The sequence below is a fragment of the Nelumbo lutea genome, chromosome 2, assembly GCF_056320005.1.
Source record: "Nelumbo lutea isolate HS-2025 chromosome 2, American lotus-T2T, whole genome shotgun sequence".
NCBI lineage: Eukaryota > Viridiplantae > Streptophyta > Magnoliopsida > Proteales > Nelumbonaceae > Nelumbo > Nelumbo lutea.
Genome location: NC_142685.1, coordinates 47,098,979 through 47,122,303, shown reverse-complemented (window position 1 = coordinate 47,122,303; position 23,325 = coordinate 47,098,979). Strand labels below are relative to the sequence as shown.

The 23,325-nt window shown below is 49.6% G+C and overlaps 1 protein-coding gene and 1 long non-coding RNA gene across 4 annotated transcripts in view; one reads left to right on the top strand and one right to left on the bottom strand.

The window, feature by feature from the left end:
* The window catches only part of LOC148870411 (6-phosphofructo-2-kinase/fructose-2,6-bisphosphatase-like), a 55,964-nt gene extending 53,225 nt beyond the window's left edge, over window positions 1-2,739 (bottom strand). For 2 of the 3 annotated variants that reach the window (XR_016108018.1, XM_088973238.1), the window contains exons 1-3: window positions 1,576-2,739; window positions 1,398-1,461; window positions 989-1,284 (exon numbers count right to left, since the gene is read on the bottom strand). Coding sequence is in view for 2 of the 3 variants with exons in the window: in XM_088973238.1 (XP_088829364.1) it covers window positions 989-1,284; window positions 1,398-1,461; window positions 1,576-1,761 (546 nt within the window). In the remaining variant the exon portion in view is untranslated. The remainder of the gene's footprint in view (window positions 1-988; window positions 1,285-1,397; window positions 1,462-1,575) is intronic. The other variant, XM_088973239.1, reaches the window with a different exon arrangement.
* LOC148870410 (uncharacterized) lies at window positions 2,637-3,658 on the top strand. Its single transcript, XR_016108019.1, has 3 exons — window positions 2,637-2,772; window positions 2,896-2,997; window positions 3,219-3,658. It is a non-coding gene; the product is annotated as an uncharacterized LOC148870410 (long non-coding RNA).
* The last annotated feature ends 19,667 nt before the right edge of the window (window positions 3,659-23,325 follow it).

Sequence of the window (23,325 nt, the reverse complement as noted above, 5' to 3'; positions counted from 1 at the left end):
ATAGGGGAGAGAAAGCCCAACCAATTGGATGATAATGAAGAAATATCCAGAATAGATAGACACAGAGAACTCTTTCCCTGCCACATTGAAGAAACTATATTGGAAGGAACAAGAGATGATGATGATAGTGATGATAAGACTTGCTACAAATATTCTTTACGGATTCCAAAGAACATCTTATCCAGCACGGAAAAATACATATAGATACAAGCACTGAACAGGACTGCAAAATAAATTCAACCATAATGGGTCTGTGATTTTTTTTTTATGATGGGTCTGTGTTGAGGCAATGAAATACATCATATGGTTAGTTTTGAGAATAGAGGAACAATAATCACTGTTATTTGCTAGTTTTCTTTGAGTGGAATAGAAAGTAATATTTACAAAAACAGGAAGTCTCTTCAGCAACTTTAGTGAGATATGCAGAACCCTGTACAGAGGTTTCATAAGGTGCAAAGCACTTGTGGTTGGTTGTTTCTCTTTTTATTTGTGCAATTTGCCTTGTTTTTGGGTGAAGAAATTCATTTTTTTATTTAATCTTCTTCTCTTAAAATATTTTGTTCAACAAGAATTGTGCATACAAATTACAAATATAAGAAAGACTATCCTTCTATCAATTAAGTCGGTATTTGGAAGTATTGCAAAATAAGTCATTTCAATTTAGCTTTACTTGGCATTAAAGCACGAGCCCATCGTCTAAGGTGGATCTATCATCAATTATTGACAAAATTGGGGCATTAGTTCATTGGAAATTCTAAAACAACTTAGTTTCTACTCCTGGTAGATGCATGAGCAATATAACAATATCATATTATAAAAATAAGATAACAAATGTAGACAAAAAATAACAAATAAATTACATGCATGAGTTCATTAAACATGTTTTCAGGTGTCCCTACTTTTCTTCCATACTTTCTTCACAGGTGTGGCTTTGCAGATGCAATGACTTCAAACAAGTAATTCTGAATGAAGGGAAGATGCTTCATACCTCAACACCTGTTTCAGGTGTTGCATTGATACTAATATCAGGGATTCCACGAACAGTTGAAGGCTGAAGATTCTCCTTATAAGCTCTCCAACTAGCCGCAAGATCAAACGGCGAGAGCCTGTCAGCTTTGATGAAGACACGATACTCAAGCACTTCATCACCATTAAGCCTAAACAAGGCCAGCCTAGTATCCCCCTGCAAAGTTCCCTTGGTAAAGAGCCGGTTGGGACCCTCCTCAGCAATACAGGGGACATTAACGTGCTTTGGCTTCAAAAGGAACTTGAAATCCAAAGTTTCTACAATCGTACATTCGTAACAGGAGGTCAAACAAAACACTAAGCCCAAACGCCTTAAAAATAAAATATTCCAAAGAAAAAACTCCGTGCAGAATAGGAGCACCATTACGAACCGTGATTCGAAGGAGCAACAAAGCTTAATTCCCACATCGACTTTGATTCGCGCTCCATTGAAAGCTGGATCATGTGCATGCACAGTAATGAAAACAAGTAAAATGGAAATACAGAGAAATGAATATACCGAGAACAAGGAAAGCTGGAGTTCAGTTGAAATGTGGAGAGAGTGGTTACCGCTTTAGAGCAATCCCAAGAGCCAACGAGAGGGACGGAGCCATAAACGTGAGGGATGAGGTCGCCTTTGAGTTTGTAATTCTCCATTTTCAAGGAGACGTACAGTTGTCCACCTGGATGGTCCAGGCTATCTTCTCGGTCGCCGCCATGAGAGCTATCCGGGTTCTTTGAGGCACTGGCCCCCATTCTTACCCTTATCTCTGGAAGTTACTTCCACGATTCCGGATTGAATCAATATAATATGAACTCGTTGCGTTTGTTCAAAGATTTATATGTAGATATATACGATCGCTCTCTCTCTCTCTCTTTGTTTTTGTGGATGCAGTTAGATTAAGATTGAGAGACTGAGAATAAAACCGCGAGAAAAAGAAAGACGATAGCAGCAGCAGAAGGTTGAATAGTAGTTGAGGCTGTTGAGTTAAAACTAGAGAGGTGCCGGTGGTGGTGTTGGCTATATCCGGAACCTGTCACACCGCTTTTGTCTCATCAACTACGCATTATCGTGAATTCGCGACTTGAAAAATTGGACGAAGCAGAAAACAACTCTGAACTCAACGAACGAAACGGGAGTTCACATCTGCGCCCCACAGAAGGCGCCTCACAAACGCCGCATAGCATATCACAACCATGTATTGAATGTTCCCAAATCCCAACGCATGTATATAAGGCGTTTGTGGGGCGCAGGTGATTGTCGCAAGGGACGACTGACGACAATCCGTCAACTTCTCAAAAGGCCATAACCCAAGTTAACGAGTCCGGATTCAGTGGATCATTGGGTTCACGGAAAGCGTGCATCCTCTAATAGTCATCCACTTCAAATTCATCTTAACATTAACGGGCTTTTGGGCGTTAATTGAATTCGGTTGAACCGGACACAAAAAATTCTTTTGAATTATTTGGGATTTGGGAGATCATTTGAACTCCCTCCCATTTTCTCTTAGTCCTAACTCAGAAGCAAACCACAGGCGATTTCATTGTACATCCGACGTTCATGAGTGTGAAGTACACCGGCGGCAAGAAACCAACCGGCGATAGGTATTCTTTCATTATTCCGATGCCAGCGGTCATCAACCATCAGAACGAAGGTCCACCAGGGGAACAGGTACTCTCCACACCGTACCCTTCGAACCCTACCCTGTTACCAAATCATCAGCGACCAACACCAACCGACATCCATGAGAAGCTTCTATCCAAATGGTACATCACGAACATTACTTCCCCCGGTCCCCACTGTGGATACACTTGAAGTTACATTAGTGTCGTGTTGCTTGATTTTTTTAAATAATTTTCTGAAACTATAGTGACTGCTATAAGATACAGGTCTCTTGATTATGAAATTCAAGCTAGCTCCTTACTAGAAATTGCTGGTTTCACAAGACGTACTAGTTTCCTGTCATGAAGATCAATGCTGCTTTAGCTTTGGTAAGTATGCTTTAGCACATTAAACCAAGCAATGCATTAGTTTGTTTACAGAAGTGCAAAGAGTTGAAGTTTAGTATGAGCTATATTTTTTGTTTCCTTACCTATTTTCATTATTGAAGTTTAGTTTTTGGAGGAAGTTCCATTAGATGTTGCTCCACATTCTCTAAGTTTAACACCATTGCTTTTCTAATTGTTGAGTTCTGTCTGCTGGCCTCTTCAAGATACTAGGTACTGGAAACAAGGCCAAGCTACTAGAAGCAAGGCCAAGCTACTGGAAACAAGTTGATGTCATTCATTGGGTACCCTAGAGTTGCCATGTGGCAATTCATGCCACCTGCTGCAATTGGTGCCTCACAAGATCATGTTCTCTGTCCCCCGATTGCTTAAGCTGGAAGATCTTGGTGATAGATTATTAGCCTTAATGTGCCTGAAGAAATGTTCAGTGTCTTTGATCTTTTTTTTTTTTGGAAAATTTCCCTATTGACTTCATTTTAGTTGGAAATAAAAGATAACCAGATTAGATGGGTTTAAAACATTCGGAATTTTGTAATTTTGTTAACCCGGTATTTTTGCTCATTTGTAAAATCGGATCCAAGTAATTTATTTTGGATTCTAGTTTGTGTGTTTGGCACATCAATGTTATTCATTGGATATTTAATCTGCATATGCTATTGTTGCTCATTTCAGAATCATTATGTTCCTTGGGTTAATTTTATTGTCCCATGCGTGGTGTTGTCTGAACGCCAAGAGGCAAATAGAACTACTCAGATGGAAGCTTGTTTTCTAGATAGGCCACCTGAAAAATTTGAGCCCAAGTTGAATGTTAACAGTTAACATTCAAAACTTGGTAGCACCGTTTTTTGCACAGGTCCTACAGACATTGTTGTGCAGCATATGACAGACATTGTATTGGTCTCGATTTTCACTTGGTCATTGGTCATATTAGATCATTGCCTCATCATTTGCGGACAAAACTCAATACTATTTATCAATTGAATGCTCTCATTTTAATGAATACTAGTTGATTGGTTCACATTTTTGACACCTGTTGCTTGGATGTAAGTTTTTCGGGTATCATGGTCAAACCCCTGGTTTTCCATTACACCATGTCTGCAAGTGCAGGATCAAGTTTCCAGTTGTATTTTATCAATTGGCATTTTTTCTTGAACATGGGTAACTGCCTCATAAATGATTTTGAATCTTCGTAGGAGGCCGATTATATTGGCAGTCTGATATACCTGATATGTACAGAGCTGATGTGTTTTGTGTTTAGTCAAATCTTATTATTATTATTATTATTATTATTATTATTATTATTATTATTATTATGATTATTAAATCATTAGTGCGTTACAAGTTGCATCGTAGGTGATGAAGGAACATTTGGCCCGACCTCACAGTTATGCAACACGTAGCAAAGGCAACAGTTCGGCACAAAAGCACGCCTAAGGCGCGAAGCACCAAGGGGAGAAACCGGCTGACCGAACTCCCCTACCAACGGTCCGAACTCCCTACTAGGAGCCCAAACTCACCTTGCAGCCCCAAACCAGACAGTAATCCGAACTGACCTGCATGTAAAAGTTCGGAACATACCTTGCCGAACTGGCTTGCCTTATAACAATTCGGAACATACCTCGCCGGACTGGCCTGCCTTAGCAGTTCAGGACACACCTCGCCGAACTGGCCTACCCTATATCAATACAGGGCATACCTCCGAACTCAAGACTTCACCTCGCTCACCACTCCACCGCATCGCCCTCAGGACACCAAAACCAAATAAACCGTACCATGCCTGACACCGAGGAAGTCCGTACCCAAGGGCGGCGCACCTGATCGACTTGGGATTTGACACTTGACGGCCGCACTCCAAACGACCACCTACCACCGCCTCCTGACACCGCCATTTCCAGTTACAGAGACGGTTCCGACAAAAAGCAGTGACGGTTCTGTCCCAGCAGAAAGGATGACGCCCGAACTTACAGAAGCAAGGGTAATCATACCCGACCTAACAAAGCTTCGGAGAGAGTGCGCGAAGTGGTTATAAAAAGCCCCCTATCCCCAACAACAAGGTATGTGAATTTTGTGCCATCTGGTCTATACTTTGCCTTTGAGAGTACTAACTTGAGCTTTGGAGTTATCTCACCGGGTCCCCCTCGGAGTTCCCTCATCTCTTCCGTTTTAGGCTCCCCGTTGCTCCAATCAGAGGCGAAATCGTTAACAGCTAAGATCGGCCAAATTGCGCTCCATCAATTGGCGCCGTCTGTGGGAACGCTTTTAAAAGCCTCCCTCTAAATCTCTCTTACCTGCCCTTCTTTCAAAAACTCCAACACCCATGGCCTCCTCCAACAATGTCGGACGTGGAACAGAAACAGCCACCACCGGAGAGCAACTCCATGTGTCCCGCGGTGTGCATTGGGCAGTTCACCATCCCTCTTTCAGTGGATGGGATCCCCAGTCTGAATGTGCCACAAGCAGTGGCGCCCCTTCGTTAAACATCCCTCTTCCACTCCCCATTGAAACGAACTTCGTTGAACCAACTGTTGTCCCACTAGCAACCTGCCAGAACCAGTTGGATGATCTAATGCAATGCATGTGGGCAATGCAAGCCCAAATGCAGCAATTCCAACAGCACCAACTCCAGCAACACCAGGTATTGCACCACCTCTCCCAACACCATTATCAACAGCAGTTCCCTCAGCTACCCTTAAATCAGTCACTGCTCCCCCCCCCCCGGCACCCTGTTTCGAAGTCGGTCAAGGCCTCCCCTCAAGATGGACGACCTCACCAAGGAGAAGCTTCCCGACCCCAGAACCCCCCTAATAGTCAGGCCTCATCCCCAAGCCGAAAGCAAAGAAAAATCAGTCACTGCTTCCCTTAAATCAGTCACTGCTCCCCCCCCCGGCACCCTGTTTCGAAGCCGGTCAAGGCCTCCCCTCAAGATGGACGACCTCACCAAGGAGAAGCTTCCCGACCCCAGAACCCCCCTAATAGTCAGGCCTCATCCCCAAGCCGAAAGCAAAAAAAAATCACCCCTGCCTCGCAGCTCGCGAGTGGGTCAGGAACCTCGCCCACAAAGTCACCTCGGCGCTCCAAGCCCGAGTTCCTACTCACGGAGAACCAGTTCAGTGCCTTAGTAGCAGGCCAACATTCTGGGCCCATCGAGCTCGGCAACACGGTGGCCAGCAGCGCCAGCACCAGGCCCACTCAAAGAAGGCACCGGCGAAGTCGCCGAACTGCTACCCGTGTCCTACCCGAGCTCAGAGGCAAGGAAGAGACAAGCTCGGGTGAGGTAAAAACCGTCCCAATTCTCTCAGTTCCTTCCCCCCTTTCAACAGAACTTCTGGCAGTCCCCTTGCCCAGAGACTTCAAACTTCCATCTCTGGACAAGTATGATGGGTCATTTGACCCCAACGACCACGTCGACGCATTCCAGTCACAAATGCACCTCACTAGGGCCAACGAGTCATGCATGTGTGTGGCCTTCACCACCACCTTCAGGGGGGTGGTCCGCACCTGGTACTGGAACCTAGCTTCCGAGTCAATAAGAAGCTGGGCCCAGTTCGTGCAGATCTTCACCACACACTTTGTTACCAGCAAGAGGTGCCCCAAAACCGAGGAAAGTATCTTCGGGGTAATCCAAAGAGAGGGAGAACCCATCCGGAGCTACATCAAGCGGTTCAATCAAGCATGCTTGCAGATCCCTCGATTAGACCCTGCGGTACAGCTCGTTGCGGCCAAAAGAGGGGTGACGCACAAAGAATTCAAATGGCACATGGTGGCCAACCAGCCAGCAACCGTACTTGACTTCCTCAAATTTGCGGACAAGTTTATGAGAACAGAGGAAGAGATCAACCAGAGAACCGAAGGCAGGGTTGAAAAAAGAAAAAGAGAAGGCGATCCCTCCAAACCCGGCGACAGAAGAAGCCAGACCCGAGAGGCGAAGCCAAGCCAACAGTCCCGAGCTCCCTTAGCAGTTCGGACGGACTACACGCCGTTGAACACAAGGCAGACCGAGATCTTGATGACGATCAAGGACGCCCCCTACATAAAGTGGGCACCTCGCCTAAAGAGCAACCCAAACGAAATGAACAAAAATCTATATTATAGTTTTCATAAAGATCAAGATCATAGTACCGAGCAATGTAATAATCTCTACGACGAGATAGAGGGACTCATCCGTCATGGGTACTTGAGAAATTTTGTACATAGTGACAATAGTAATAAAGCAGGACGGCAAGGGGAACATAGGAAGGATGTCCCGAGTCTAGTAGCAGACCGGCCGAAGCCTTATAGCGACCTCCCCTAGAAGAGAGGCCAGTTCGATGAACCATCCATGTGATAGTGGGCGGTTCGGTGGTGGCATGTTGCACTTCGGCAACAGCACGGACGTTAGTTTGCAAGGCAGCCGGAGAGGAGCAGAACCCTCCCAAGAGGCCGAAGACAGAGGAACCAATCTTTTTTACAGAAGACGCGCGAGGTGTTCACTATCCCCACGACGATGCGCTCGTCATAAAGCTAAGGATCAGGGACTTCGAAGTCTGACGCGTACTTGTGGAATCAGGCAGTTCAGCGGACATCCTATTCAAATCGGTGTTCGACCAATTATAGTTGCAGAAAAGCGAGTTGAAACCCGCGCACACTCCTCTGGTGGGCTTCAGCAGAGAGGAAGTCAAGCCCCTGGGGAAGATAACAGTACCTGTGGAAGTCGGCACATGGCCGTGCGCGGTAAGACAACCACGATTTCCTGGTAGTCACGACCTCCTCCCCATACAACACCATAATAGGGCGACCAATTACGCATATTCTACGGGCAGTGATCTCCACTTATTATCTGGCAATGAAGTTCCCCATGGACTTCGGTGTGGAGGTAGCGCGGGGCGACCAACTTGAGTCCCACAAATGCTATGTTGCCGCCCTAAAGGGAAAAACCAAGGCAGCCGACAACCTTGAACTAGAGCGGCCTGTAGAGCAGGGCGAGGAACGAGCTTCGCCCATTAAGGAAACAGTCACAGTCCCGACCTCGGCTACGGATCCGACGCGAACACTACAGATCGGTGCTTCCGTCAAGGAGCCTTTGCGAACTGAACTGGTGAGTTTCTTACTTCAAAATTTAGATATTTTTGCATGGTCCACGGTAGATATGCCCGATGTTGACCCTGGCCTTATAACTCAAAAACTTAACACTGACCCTGTACTCAGACTCATTAGACAAAATAAACGCAACTTAGCCCCGGAGTGCTGGAGGGTGGTCGACGAAGAAAGTCAAAAAGCTCCTTGCAGTGGACTTCATAAGGGAAGTTCATTACCCAAGCTGGGTAACCAACCCAGTGCTGGTGAAAAAAGCAAACGGCAAGTGGCGCATGTGCGTCGACTACACTGGCCTGAATTGAGCTTGCCCAAAAGACTGCTTCCCCCTGCCCCGAATTGATCGCCTAGTGGATGTGACCTCGAGACATGAACTGCTAAGCTTCCTGGACGCATACTCAGGCTACAACCAAATCAAGATGGACCAGTCCGACGAAGAAAAAACCAGCTTCATAACCGAGTTCAGCCTGTACTGTTACAAGGTCATGCCCTTCGGACTAAAGAATGTTGGGCGACCTTCCAAAGACTTGTAAATAAGCCTTTTCGGCCCTTAATCGGCATGAAAGTAGAATGTTATGTAGACGACATGGTCGTCAAAATACAGTTCTCGCAAGAATTAATAAAAGACATGGATTCTGTCTTCCAAATTTCGCATCAATATAAAATGAGAGTAAACCCAAACAAGTGTGTCTTCGGTGTCACTTCGGGTAAGTTTCTAGGGTACATTGTCAACCAGCGCGGTATTGAGGCCAACCCGGACAAAATAAAGGCCATCCTTGATATGAGACCACCCCGGAAAGTAAAAAAAGTTCAAAGGCTAAACAGCCGCATAGCCGCTTTGAGCCGCTTCATGTCAAAATCGACAGACCGCTGCCTGCCTTTCTTTAAGGCAGTCAAAGGCAAAGGGTTCGAATGGACCCGAGATTGCCAGCTCTCGTTCAACGAGCTAAAAACCTACCTCGCCACTATGCCAACCTTAGCCAGACCCGAGGAGGGCGAGGTCTTAGAACTGTACCTCTCGGCGAGCGACGAGGTGGTCAGTTCGGTACTAGTAAATGAAGTAGATCGGGTCCAGCGGTCCGTCTATTACGTTAGTAAAATTATGCAGGGAGCAGAGACGAGATACCCGCAGATAGAAAAGATAGCGTACGCACTAGTGATTTCAGCTCAAAAACTCCACCTGTACTTCCAAGCTCACATCGTCGTCGTCTTAACCGACAAACCCCTAAGACAAGTCTTGCTAAAGCCCGAGGTCTCCGGTCGGCTGATGAAGTGGGCCATCGAACTCAGTGAGTACGATCTCCAACACAAACCACGGACCGCAATTAAGGCTCAAGCCTTAGCAGATTTTACCGTTGAGTGCACTTTCAGCCTCGAAGCCCAACAGGTTGAGCCCGAGGTCCCTAGTTCGGGCGAACCTGGAGTTCCCAGGCCAATAGAGTCTGAACCCCATGAAGTACCTGCCAGTGTGGCTACTCTCCTGGTCAGGCCAAGCGCGAACTGGGATGAGGAGCCCTGGATCCTTCACGTAGATGGTTCCTCGAACCAGCAAGGCAGCAGGGCTAGAATAGTCTTATGCGGCCCGGGTGGCACAAAATTGGAATACGCACTATGCTTTGAGTTCGCGGCATCTAACAACGAGGCAGAATACGAAGCACTGATAGCCGGGCTGAACCTAGCGCAAAAGGTAAGAGCAAAGCACTTAGTCATCTGCAGCGATTCCCAGCTCGTGGTCAACCGGGTTACGGGCGAGTACGAAGCACGCGAGCTCTCCATGATCGCCTACTTGGCGAAAGTAAATGAGGCCCTACTCAACTTTCAGTCACACTTCATCAGGAAAATCCTGATGTCAAAGAACACTAAGGCCGACGCTCTGTCCCGGTTAGCTAGCACAAGTCACAACAACATGAGAACCGTGTACATAGAGGACTTACCTCGGCCTAGTATTCTTGGTGGGGAAGAGGAGGTCGCTCCCGTCCTCGAAGCAGAGTCGAGCTAGATCAAGCCACTCGCGAGCTTCTTGCTAGACGGAACCCTCCCTATAGACCGCAATGCGGCCAAGAGGGTGCAGCGCCAGGCAGCCAAATACGTCATAATTGACGAACGGTTGTACCGACGGTCCTACACGCTCCCCTACTTGCGTTGCCTGCGACCTGCCGAAGCCAAGTTCGTACTCCGCAACACTCATGAAGGTCTGTGCGGCGGACACCTGGGGGGCAGAGCACTCGCCCAAAAAGCACTTCAACAAGGATACTACTGGCCGACGATGAAGGCAGAAGCTGTCGAGCTTGTCAGAAATTGCGACAAGTGTTAGAAGCACGCCAATATCCACCATCAGCCTGCTTCCGAGCTCAAATACCTCGCCAGCCCATGGCCCTTTGCACAATGGGGCATCGACCTCCTGCAGCCATTCCCGCAAGCAACAGGTGGGAGAAAATTCCTAGTGGTGGCAGTAGATTACTTCACAAAGTGGATAGAAGTCGAACCTCTAGCAACAGTTACAGCCCGAAACATACAGAACTTCTTTTGGAAGAACATAGTATGTCGCTTCGGGTTACCTCAGGTACTGATCTCCGACAACGGTAAACAGTTCGAGGATATCAAGTTCCAAGAGTGGTGCCAGAAGATGGGGATTCGACATAACTTCACATCAATCGCGCACCCGCAGGCAAACGGTCAGACAGAAGTAATGAATAGAGCCATCCTGCGCGGACTGAAAGCACGCCTAGATCGAGCTACCAAGTGTTTTATGAGCTCACCGAACTACAGAAAAAACCATCATGGGAGAAACCACCTTCAACCTCACCTACGGCACTGAAGCAGTAATCCCGGCGGAAATCGAAATACCAACATTGTGATTAGAAACATATGACGATCAGACGAACGAAGATGAGTTACGTACCAACCTTGACCTACTGGACGAGGTAAGGGACCTCGCACACATCCGGATAGCGGCCTATCAGCAGCAGGTAGCTCGGTACTACAACGCCAGAGTAAAGCACCGAAGCTTCCGGGTCGGCGACCTGGTCCTTCGTAAGATTATGGTGCCCGAACCCAGTGCGGGCAAACTTGGACCAAATTGGGAAGGGCCCTATAAAGTAAAAAGAGCGCTCGGGGGGGCATACGAGCTTGAAACCTTAGAAGACAAACAAGTACCCCGAGCATGGAACATTCTTAACATAAGGCGATACTACCTATAAGCCGCCAAGTGAAGTGGACGAAATCGCTACAAGAGCCTTAGGGCCATGATGCAGAGCAAACAAGAGTGGGTGTTGGAGTTTTTGAAAAAATGGTAAGTAAAAGAGATTTAGAGGGAGGCTTTTGGAAGCTTTCCCACAGACGGCACCAATTGATGGAGCGCAATCCAGCCGGTCTTAGCTGTCAACGAACTCGCCCTTGGGCTGGAGCGTCGGGGAGCCTGAAACGGGAAAGATGGGAGAACTCCGGGGGGAACCCGGTGGGATAGCTTCGAAGCTCAAGTTAGTAATCTCTCAAAGGCGAAGTGTAGACCAGATAGCGCAAAGTTCACATACCTTGTTTGTTGGGGGCAGTGGGCTTTTATAATCACTTCGCGCATTTGCTCTGAGGCCCTTGTCAGGTCGGGTATGATTACCCTTACGTCTGTCAATTCGGCAGTCGTCCTTTCTGTTGGGACAGAACCGTCACTGCCTAACCGCCTCTCCAACTAGAGATGGCAGTGTCAGGAGGTGGTGGCAGGTGGTCGTTTAGAGTGCGGCCGTCAGGCATCAGATCCCAAGTCAGTCAGGTGCAGCGCCCTCGGGTAAAGACTTCCTTAGTGTCAGGCATAGTACGGTTTGTTTGGTTTTGGTGCTCTAAAGGTGATGTGGTGGAGTGATGAGCGAGGCAAAGTCTTGAGTTCGGATGTATGTATAGGGCAGGTTAGTTCGGTGAGGTGCATCCCGAACTGTTACAAGGCAGGCCAGTTTGGCAAGGTACTTCCCAAGCTGTTACAAGGCAAGCCAGTTTGGCGAGGGGTATCCCAAGCTGTTACAAGGTAAGCCAGCTCGGATTACTTTCTGGTTTGGGGCAAAGGTGAGTTCGGGCCCCTAGTAGGGAGTTCGGACCGCTGGTTTCTCCCCTTGGTGCTTGCGCCTTAGGCTTACTTTTGTGTCGAGCTATTGCTTTTGCCACGTGTCGCATAACTGTGAGGTCGGGCCAAATCTTCCTTCATCAATTGACCCCCACTCCTTGCGCCAAGGGTCTTGCCTAGGTGCATGGAGTTTTGCGAGGTGGTAGGTGGATTTGTCTCGTTCTTCGAATCTTGACTGCGTGAGTTGCTTTTGCCAGGGTTCTTCGGTTCCGAGAAGACAGGAAGCGTGCCTACTGCTCATAAATGTTGACGGTCGTGACAGCACGCGTTTAAATTTCAAAAATTCGTGCCGCTGGGATGTGACAGCGGGTCATTTAAATTTGAAAAAAGTGCACCACTACCGTTTTGAAGGGACGTGGCCTGGCGGTTTTTGTCAGTTGCAGGGAGACGTGCGGCGCGGTCAGTTTCAGAAAGACGTGCGCCGGCACGACACCGGTTTCAAAAGATGTGCGCTGACGTTTCGCTCTTTTCGGAAAAACGTGTGCCAATCACGTCTCGACCTCAGGGGACGTGTGGTCAGCGCGAATGTGGGTCACCGGATCGTCTTTGATCTGTACGGTCGGTTCTTGGTTACTGTAGCTATAAATAGTGGGGGACCCCAGTCGATTTGTCACTTCTGCGGTTTGCCTATTCAGCTCGCATCCAACTTTTCAGCTTGCATCCAAGTTTTTCAGCTCGCATCCAAGTTTTTTCAGCTCGCGTCTAGGCTGGTTACTTAGCCTCCAAGGTTTTTTGGCTTGTTCCCGTCTCCGGAGACTTCAAAACTTTCTTCCAGTGAGTACCTTCCTGAATCCACCTATTTTCCTTGATGTCTAGCTTTGATAGCTCAAACAACTCTTCAAGTAGGACTGATGTAGGTTCTACAAACCGAGCCGTATCCCCCGACTGCCTTAGTGATCCCGAGGTGGAACTTGAGGATGACTATGAACTCGTAGGCCGAGCCGCTTCGGGCAGTTTGGCGTCTACCTCTCGCCAAGGTCAGATGCTAGATAGGTTTGGTCCCTCAACCATGACGCCCGAGGGGCTCCAATCTATACTCATGTCTTACAATCTGCATGGGGGGTATACATATTTCATTCCCTCGGGTAGTTTTCCTTGGTACACGGTCCTGACGAGATCGTGATTTTTCGAGAGCAGCTCACCGCGGGGCTGCGACTGCCTTTCCACCCCCTTTTAGTCGAAGTCATAAACCACTTTGGCGTTACCATTGGCCAGCTTCACCCGAACTCTATTCGGAACCTAGTGGGGACAGTCTCCCTTTTCTGCGAGCAGAATTTCCCTTTAGACTTGGAGATATTCTCCTCCATCTTGATGCTTAAGAGACAAGCGGGTTCTCTTCCTGGGGGAAGACGGGCGTATTACCTTTCTCCTCGCCCGGGCTTTAAGCTTCTGCACGATCTTCCTAATAAGGTCCCGGCATGGAAGCGGGACTACTTCGGCGTGCGAAGTGCGCAAGGATGGCCCTTTCAGACCGGGTGGGGTGAGGCCACTCCTGATTCTGGTGTCAATCTCAACAAAGAGATGGTGAAGGGCCTCCGACAATGGGCACGACAAGGTTTAACGTGTCATGAGTACTTGACGGAGGCCAAGCTTATTGCGGTCGGCCTGAGTTCGGGTAGGTTTCTAGTTTTGCGATTTCTTGCTTGCTTTTTTCCTTCATTTTTTCTGATGTCGAACTCGTTTCTACAGTTGTGATGGATGCGGAGAGAACTCGTGGGGGGTGCCTGTTCTAGGGCATGAAGAGGAAGAAGCGGGTCGCCAAGCGAACTCGTACCGAGCTGCCCCCGAATGAGGAGCCTCAAGTTCCAGGCCACACGCCGGAGGATCTACCGAGGGAGCCCGAGGTGACTCCACCGATGTATGAAACTACCGGGGCGCCTTACGCTGAGACCACTCATATGGGTGCTCCTGCATACTCCAGTGCTCCTGCTCACTCTGAGTCCACTCATACGCAAGCTAGGCCCTCGGGCTCGGGAGCTCAAGGGGAGTCCAGGAGCGTGTTGACGCCGAACTATGCTCTTCAGAAGAGTAGGGAGGCTACTTTCCCCGAGGAGATCGCAGCGTGGACCGATTTTCCTTTAAATCAGGTCGCCTGCCGCGCCGTAACACACGCTATGGTGGTAAGTCAGATTTTGTCCGCCTTCATTTTCTATCGCTTTTGCTGTTGTTGCTCACTTATTTCTTTTGGTAGGTCAATTCTTCAATTCACGCCTTAGCAGCCCAAGTGGAGAGGAGTTTGCGATAGGCGCGAGCTGCTGAGGCTACCGCCCATGCTACTGAAGAGGCTTTCCGTGCCGCCGAGGCGAATACCCGAGCCGCAGAGGCGACCGCTTATGCTGCTGAAGAAGCTGCTCGTGTCGCCATGGCCAGGCAGGCAATGTCTCTGCGTGATGCCGAGGCCATGGGGGTAGTCGTCAAACACATGGCGGATTTGAATTTGGACTTGCAGCATCAAGTCGAATATCTTCAGGAGGACATCAGGGAGAAAACGCAGATTTTTTCCCAAGGCATTGAAGACGCCAAGAAGAAGGTTGTTGAAGACTATATTGCCTCTCCGCGTTTTGACGATCTGATGGTGGATTCTTACAGAAGGGGGTTCAAGCTGAGCCGGTGGATGATCCGGAACACGTACCCCGACCTCGATGTCAGTGCCATATCCACTTCGTGTATAACTCAGGAGATGGCTAATGCTGCCGATGGCGAGCCGGATTCTGAAGGAGAGGCAGGGCCTTCGGGTGTTGTTGAAGTGCCTTCTGATGGCGAAGAAATAGCTTCGGGCATGTAAAGACATATTTTTTTAAGTGCCTTCTGATGGCCAATGTACTCCTGTTTCTTGCAACGGAATAGATAATCTTTTTGCCCAAGTGTTCCTTTTTCCGAACTGACTCTTGGTCGAACTGATAATATGCCACTGTTTCTTGTCCGGGTTATTATACTTTCGCGACCTGTTTTGCCGCTAAGGCTTTTGAAGCGAATTGATTTTTTGCCGAGCTGATAATATGCCCGACTTTTCTTTGCTTGTTTACGCCGAGGTTCCTCTTGGCTCTGCATCGTGGCCCATAGGACCTTATAGCGATTTCGTCCACTTCGCTTGGCGGTTTATAGGTAGTATCGCCTTAAATTCACGATGTTCCACGCTCGAGTTACTTGTTTGTCTTCTAAGGTTTCGAGCTCGTATGCCCCCCCTGAGCGCTCTCTTTACTTTGTAGGGCCCTTCCCAATTTGGTCCAACTTTGCCCACGCCGGGTTCGGGCACCATAATCTTACGAAGGACCATGTCACCGACTCGGAAGCTTCGTTGCTTTACTCTGGCATTGTAGTAGCGAGCTACCTGCTGCTGGTAGGCCACTATCCGGATGTGCGCGAGGTCCCTTACCTCATCAAGTAGGTCAAGGTTGGTACGTAATTCCTCTCCGTTTGTTCGATCGTCGTATGTTTCTAGTCGCAATGTTGGTACTTCGATTTCTACAGGGATCACTACTTCAGTGCCGTAGGTGAGGTTGAAGGGGGTTTCTCCCATGGCAGTTTTTTTTGTAGTTCGGTGAGCCCATAAGACACTTGGTAGCTCTTTGGCCCACAATCCCTTAGCTCGATCTAGACGTGCTTTCAGTCCGCGCAGGATAGCTCTGTTCATTACTTCCGTCTGACCATTTGCCTGCGGGTGCGCGACTGATGTGAAGTTTTGTTGAATCTCCATGTCCTGGCACCAATCTTGGAACTTGATATACTCGAACTGCTTGCCGTTGTCGGAAATTAGTACCCGAGGTAACCCGAAACAACATACTATGTTCTTCCAAAAGAAGTTCTGTATGTTTTGTGCCGTAATAGTTGCCAGAGGTTCGGCTTCTATCCACTTCGTGAAGTAATCTACTACAACAACTAGGAATTTTCTTCCACCTGTTGCTGGCGGGAATGGCCCCAGGAGGTCGATGCCCCATTTTGCAAAGGGCCACGGGCTGACGAGGTATTTAAGGTCGAAAGCAGGCTGATGGTGGATATTGGCGTGCTTCTGACACTTGTCGCATTTTCTGACGAGCTCGACAGCTTCTGCCCTCATCATTGGTCAGTAATATCCTTGTCGAAGTGCTTTTTGGGCGAGTGCTCTGCCCCCCAAGTGTCCGCGGCACAAGCCTTCATGAGTGTCGCGGAGTACGAACTCGGCATCGGCAGGTCGTAGGCAATGCAAGTAGGGGAGCATGTAGGACCGTCGGTATAACCGTTCGTCTATTATGACGTATTTGGCTGCCTAGCGCTGCACCCTCTTGGCCGCATTGCGTTTTGTAGGAAGGGTTCCGTCTATCAAGAAGCTCGCAAGTGAGTCAATCCAGCTCGGCTCTGTTTCGAGGACGGGAGCGACCTCCTCTGCCCCCCGAGAATACTAGGCCAAGGTAAATCCTCTATGTACACGGTTCTCATGTTGTTGTGACTTGTGCTGGCTAACTGGGACAGAGCGTCGGCCTCAGTGTTCTCTGACCTCGGGATTTGCCTGATGAAGTGTGACTGGAAGTTGAGTAGGGCCTCTTTTACTTTCGCCAAATATACGATCATGGAGAGCTCGCGTGCTTCATACTCGCCTATAACTTGGTTTACCATGAGCTGGGAATCGCTACAGATGACTAAGTGCTTTGCCTTTACCTTTTTCGCAAGGTTCAGCCCGGCTATCAGTGCTTCGTACTCTGCCTCATTGTTGGATGCCGCGAACTCGAAGCGTAGTGCATATTCTAATTTTGTGCCGCCCGGGCCGCATAAGACTATTCCAGCCCCGCTGCCTTGCTTGTTCGAGGACCATCCACGTAAAGGATCCAGGGCTCCTCATCCCAGTTCGCGTTTCGCCTGACCAGGAGAGATGCTACACTGGCTGCTATTTCACGGGGTTCAGACTCCATTGGCTCGGGAGCTTCGGGTTCGCCCGAACTAGGGACCTCGGGCTCAACCTGTAGGGCTTCGTGGCTGAAATTGCACTCGGCGATAAAATCTACCAAAGCTTGGGCCTTAATTGCAGTCCGTGGTTTGTACTGGAGATCGTACTCGTTGAGTTCGATGGCCCACTTCGTCAGCCTACCGGAGGGCTCGCCTTCTCTTTTTCTTTTTTCAACCCCGCCTTCGTTTCTCTGGTTATCTCTTCCTCTATTCTCATAAACTTGTCCGCGAGCTTGAGGAAGTCGGCCACGGTTGCTGGCTGGCTAGCCACCATGTGCCACTTGAACTCTTTGTGCATCACCCCTCTTTTGGCCGCGGAGAGCTTTACCGCGGGGTCTAACCGAGGGATCTGCAAACATGCCTCATTGAACCGTTTGATGTAGCTCCGGATGGGTTTTCCCTCTCTTTGGATTACCCCGAAGATACTTTCCTTGGTTCTGGGACACCTTTTGTTGATAACAAAGTGCACAGTGAAGATCTGCACGAACTGGGGCCAGCTTCTTATTGACCCAGAAGCTAGGTTCCGGTACCAGGTGCGGACCACCCCTCTAAAGGTGGTGGTAAAGGCCATGCACATGCACGACTCGCTTGCCCTAGCAAGGTGCATTTGCGACTGAAACGCGTCGACGTGGTCGTTGGGGTCAAAGGACCCATCATACTTGTCCAGAGAAGGGAGTTTGAAATCTCTAGGCAAGGGGACTGCCAAAAGTTTTGCTGAAAGGGGGGAAGGAACTGAGAGAATGGGGACGGTTTTTACCTCGCCCGAGCTCGTTTCTTCCTTGCCTCTGAGCTCGGGTAGCACGCGGGTAGCAGTTCGACGACTTCGCCGGTGCCTTCTTTGAGTGGGCCTGGTGCTGGCGCTGCTTTCCTCCGTGTTGCCGAGCTCGATGGGCCCGGAATGCTGGCCTGCTGCTAAGGCGCTGAAGCGGTTCTTCGTGAGTGGGAACTCGGGCTTGGAGGGCCGAGGTGACTTTGTTGGCGAGGTTCTTGACCCACTCACGGGCTGCGAGGTGGGGGTGATCTTTCTTTGCTTTCGGCCCGGGGATGAGGCCTGACTATTAGGGGAGTTCTGTGGTCAGGAAGCCTCTCCTTGGTGAGGTCGTCCACTTTGAGGGGAGGCCTTGACCGGCTTTGAAACGGGGTGCCGGGGTGGAAGCAGTGGTTGGTTCAAGGGTAGCTGAGGGAACTGTTGTTGATAATGGTGTTGGGAGAGGTGGTGCAACACCTGGTGTTGCTGGAGTTGGTGCTGCTGGAATTGCTGCATTGCCCGCATGCATTGCATGAGGTCATCTAGCTGGTTTTGGCGGGCTGCTAGTGGGACAACAGTTGGTTCCGCGAATTTCGTTTTGATGGGGGGTGGAAGGGGAATGTTCAGCGAGGGAGTGTTTAGAGGTGCCACCGCCTGTGGCACATTCAGACTTTGGATCCCATCCACTGAAAGGGGGATGGTGAACTGCTCAATGCACACCGCTGGAACATGAAGTTGTTCTCCAGTAGTGACTGTTTCGGTTCCACACCCGGCACTGCTGGAGGAGGCCATTTCAGTGTTGGAGTGGGTGTTGGAGTTTTTGAAAGAAGGGTAGGTAAAAGAGATTTAGAGGGAGGCTTTTGGAAGTTTTCCCACAGACGGCGCCAATTGATGGAGCGCAATCCGGCCGGTCTTATCTGTCAATGAACTCGCCTCTGTGCTGGAGCGTCGGGAAGCCTGAAACCGAAAAGATGGGAGAACTTCGGGGGGAACTCGGTGGGATAGGTCCGAAGCTCAAGTCAGTAATCTCTCAAAGGCAAAGTGTAGACCAGATAGCGCAAAGTTCACATACCTTATTTGTTGGGGGCAGGGGGCTTTTATAATCACTTCGTGCACTTGCTCTGAGGCCCTTGTCAGGTCGGGTATGATTTCCCTTGCGTCTGTCAATTCGGCCGTCGTCCTTTCTGTTGGGACGGAACCGTCACTGCCTAACCGCCTCTCCAACTAGAGATGGCGGTGGCAGGTGGCCATTTGGAGTGCGGCCGTCAGGCGTCAGATCCCAAGTCAGTCAGGTGCGGCGCCCTCGGGTAAAGACTTCCTCAGTGTCAGGCATAGTACAGTTTGTTTGGTTTTGGTGCCCTGAAGGTGATGTAGTGGAGTGGTGAGCGAGGCGAAGTCTTAAGTTCGGAGGTATGTATAGGGCAGGTCAGTTCAGCGAGGTGCATCCCGAACTGTTACAAGGCAGGCCAGTTCGGTGAGGTGCATCCTGAGCTGTTACAAGGCAGGCCAGTTCGGCGAGGGGTATCCCGAGCTGTTACAAGGCAGGCCAGTTCGGATTACTTTCTGGTTTGGGGCAAAGGTGAGTTCGGGCCCCTAGTAGGGAGTTTGGACCGCTGGTTTCTCCCCTTGGTGCTTGCGCCTTAGGCTTGCTTTTGTGCCGAGCTGTTGCTTTTGCCATGTGTCGCATAACTATGAGGTCGGGCCAAATCTTCATTTATCAGGAAGGGCCCTATAAAGTAAAGAGAGCGCTCGGGGGGGCATACGAGCTCGAAACTTTAGAAGGCAAACAAGTACTCCGAGCATGGAACATTGTTAACTTAAGGTGATACTACCTATAAACCGCCAAGCGAAGTGGACGAAACCGCTACAAGAGCCTTAGGGCCATGATGCAGAGCAAACAAGAGGAACCTCAGCATAAGCAAGCAAAGAAAAGTCAGGCATATTATTAGCTCGGCAAAAAATCAGTTCGCTACAAGAGCCTTAGGGCCGAAACAGGTCGCGTGAGTACAATAACCCGGACAAGAAACAGATTGGCATATTACCAGTTCGACAAAAAATCAGTTCGGGAAAAAGAACACTTTAACCGAAAAGATTGTCTATTCTGTTGCAAGAAAAAGGAGAGTACATTGGCCATAAGAAGGCACTTCAAAAATAAATAAATAAATAAATAAATTTTACATGCCCGGAGCTAATTCTTCCCCATCAGAAGGCACTTCAACAACACCCGAAAGCCCTGCCTCTCCTTTAGAATCCGGCTCGCCAACGACAGCATTGGCCATCTCCTGAGTTATACGCGAAGTGGATATGTCACTAACATCGAGGTCAGGGTACGTGTTCTGGATTATCCATCTGCTCAGCTTGAATCCCCTTATGTAAGAATCCACCATCAGGTCGTCAAAACACGGAGAGGCAATGTAGTCTTCAACAACCTTCTTCTTGGTGTCTTCAATACCTTGGGAAAAGATCTACGTTTTCTCCCTGATGTCCTCCTGAAGATATTCGACCTGATGCTGCAGGTCCAACCTCAAGTCCACCATGTGCTTGACGACTACCCCCATGGCCTCGGCATCCCACTGAGACATCGCCTGCCTGGCAATAGCGACGCGAGCAGCCTCTTCGGCAGCATAAGCGGCCGCCTTAGCAGCTCGGGTATTCGCCCCAGCGGCACGGAAAGCCTCTTCGGCAGCATGAGCGGCCGCCTCAGCAGCCCGCACCTATCGCGAGCTCCTCTCCACCTGGGCTGCTAAGGCGTGAATAGAAGAATTCACCTACCAAAAGAAACAAGTGAGCGACAACAACAAGAAGGATAGAAAATGAAGAAGGCAGACGAAATCTGACTTACCACCATAGCATGAGTTACGGCACGGCAGGCGACCTGATTCAAAGGAAGATTGGTCCACGTCGCGATCTCCTCGGGGAAAATAGCCTCCCTACTCTTCTGAAGAGTGTAGTTCAGCGACAATACGCTCCTGAACTCCCCTTGAGCTCCCGAACCCGAGGGCCCAGCCCGCGTATGAGCAAACCCAAAGTGAGCAGGAGCATTGGAGTAAGCAAGAGCACCCGTGTGAGTGGTCTCAACATAAGGCGCTCCGGCCGCTTCATGCATCAGATGAGCCACCTTGGGCTCCTTGGGCAGATCCTCTGTCGTGTGGCCTGGAACTTGAGGCTCCTCATCCGGGGGCAGCTCGGTACGAGTTCGCTTGGCGACCCACTTCCTCCTCTTCATGCCTTGGAACAGGCGCCCCCCACAAGTCCTCTCTGCGTCCATCACACCTGTAGAAAAGAGTTCGACATCAGAAAAAACGAAGGAACAAAGCAAACGAGAAACCTCTGATCTAGAAACCTATCCGAACTCAGGCCGGCCGCAATAAGCTTGGCCTCCATTAAGTACTGATGGCACTTTAAACCTTGTCGTGCCCATTGTCGGAGGCCCTTCACCGTCTCTTTATCGAGAGTGACACCAGAATTAGGAGCGGCCTCACCCCACTCGGTCTGAAAAGGCCACTCTTGTGCACTTCGCACCCCGAAATAGTCCCGCTTCTACGCCGGGACCTTGTTAGGAAGTTCGTGCAGAAGCTTAAAGCCCAGGCGAGGAGATATGTAATACGCTCGTCTTTCCCCAAGAAGAGAACCCGCTTGTTTCTTGAGCATTAAGATAGAGGAGAATATCTCAAAGTCTATAGGGAAGTTATGTTCGCAAAAAAGGGAGACTGTCCCCACTAGGTTCCGAATAGAGTTTGGATGAAGCTGGCCAATGGTAATGCCGAAGTGGTTTATGACCTCGACGAGAAGTGGGTGGAAAGGCAGTCGCAGCCCCGCAGTGAGCTGCTCTCGAAAAATCACGATCTCATTAGGACCGTGTTCCCAAGGAAAACTACCCGAAGGAATGAAATAGGTATACCCCCTAGGCAGATTGTAAGAAATAAGTAGAGATTGGAGGCCCTCAGGCGTCATGGTCGAAGGACCAAACCTGTCTAGCATCCGACCTTGACGAGAGGTAGACGCCAAACTGCCTGAAGCGGCTCGGCCTACAGGTTCAAAGTCATCCTCAAGTTTCACCTTAGGATCATTAAAGCAGTCGGGGGATACGGCTCGGTTCGTAGAACCTACATCAGTCCTACTTGAAGAATCGTCTGAGCTATCAAAAAGAGTGAAACATCAGCGCACGTCTTTTTGAAACCGACGACGCGTCGGCGCATGTCTTTTGGAAACTAACAACATGCCGTACACGTCTCTGCAACTGACAACTACCAACGCACGTCTCCTCAAAATGGCAGTGGCGTGCTTTTTTCAAAATTAAAAGACCCGCTGTCACGTCCCAGCGGCGCGATTTTTTGAAATTTAAAATAAACGCACGCTGCCACGTCCGTCAACATTCACAAGCAGTAGGCACATCTCCCACCTTTTCGGACGCTCCAGAAAACTGGAGAACCCTGGCAAAGCACTTCACGCAGTCAAGATTCGAAGAACGGGACAAATCCACCTACCACCTCGCAAAATTCCCCGCGCCAAGGCAAGACCCTTGGCGCGAGGAGTGGGGGGGCAATTGATGAAGGAAGATTTGGCCCGACCTCACAGTTACGCAACACGTGGCAAAGGCAATAGCTCGGCACAAAAGCACGCCTAAGGCGCGAAGCACCAAGGGGAGAAACCGACTGACCGAACTCCCCTACCAGCGGTCCGAACTCCCTATTAGGAGCCCGAACTCACCCTGCAGCCCCAAACCAGACAGTAATCCGAACTGACCTGCATGTAACAGTTCGGAACATACCTCACCGAACTGGCCTGCCTTGTAACAGTTCAGAACACACCTCGCCGGACTGGCCTGCCTTAGCAATTCGGGACACACATCGCCGAACTGGCCTACCCTATATCAATATAGGGCATACCTCCGAACTCAAGACTTCGCCTCGCTCACCACTCCACCGCATCGCCCTCAAGACACCAAAACCAAACAAACCGTACCATGCCTGACACCGAGGAAGTCCGTACCCAAGGGCGGCGCACCTGACCGACTTGGGATCTGACGCTTGACGGCCGCACTCCAAACGGCCACCTGCCACCGCCTCCTGACACCGCCATTTCCAGTTACAGAGACGGTTCTGACAAAAAGCAGTGACGGTTCTGTCCCAGTAGAAAGGACGACGCCCGAACTGACAGAAGCAAGGGTAATCATACCCGACCTGACAAGGGCTTCGGAGCGGGTGCGCGAAGTGGTTATAAAAAGCCCCTACCCCCAACAACAAGGTATGTGAACTTTGCGCCATCTGGTCTATACTTTGCCTTTGAGAGTACTAACTTGAGCTTCGGAGTTATCTCATCGGGTTCCCCCCGGAGTTCCCTCATCTCTTCCGTTTCAGGCTCCCCGTCGCTCCAGTCAGAGGCGAAATCGTTGACAGTTAAGACCGACCGGATTGCGCTCCATTAGTTGACATTTAACTCACACACAAATTCATTATGGTAA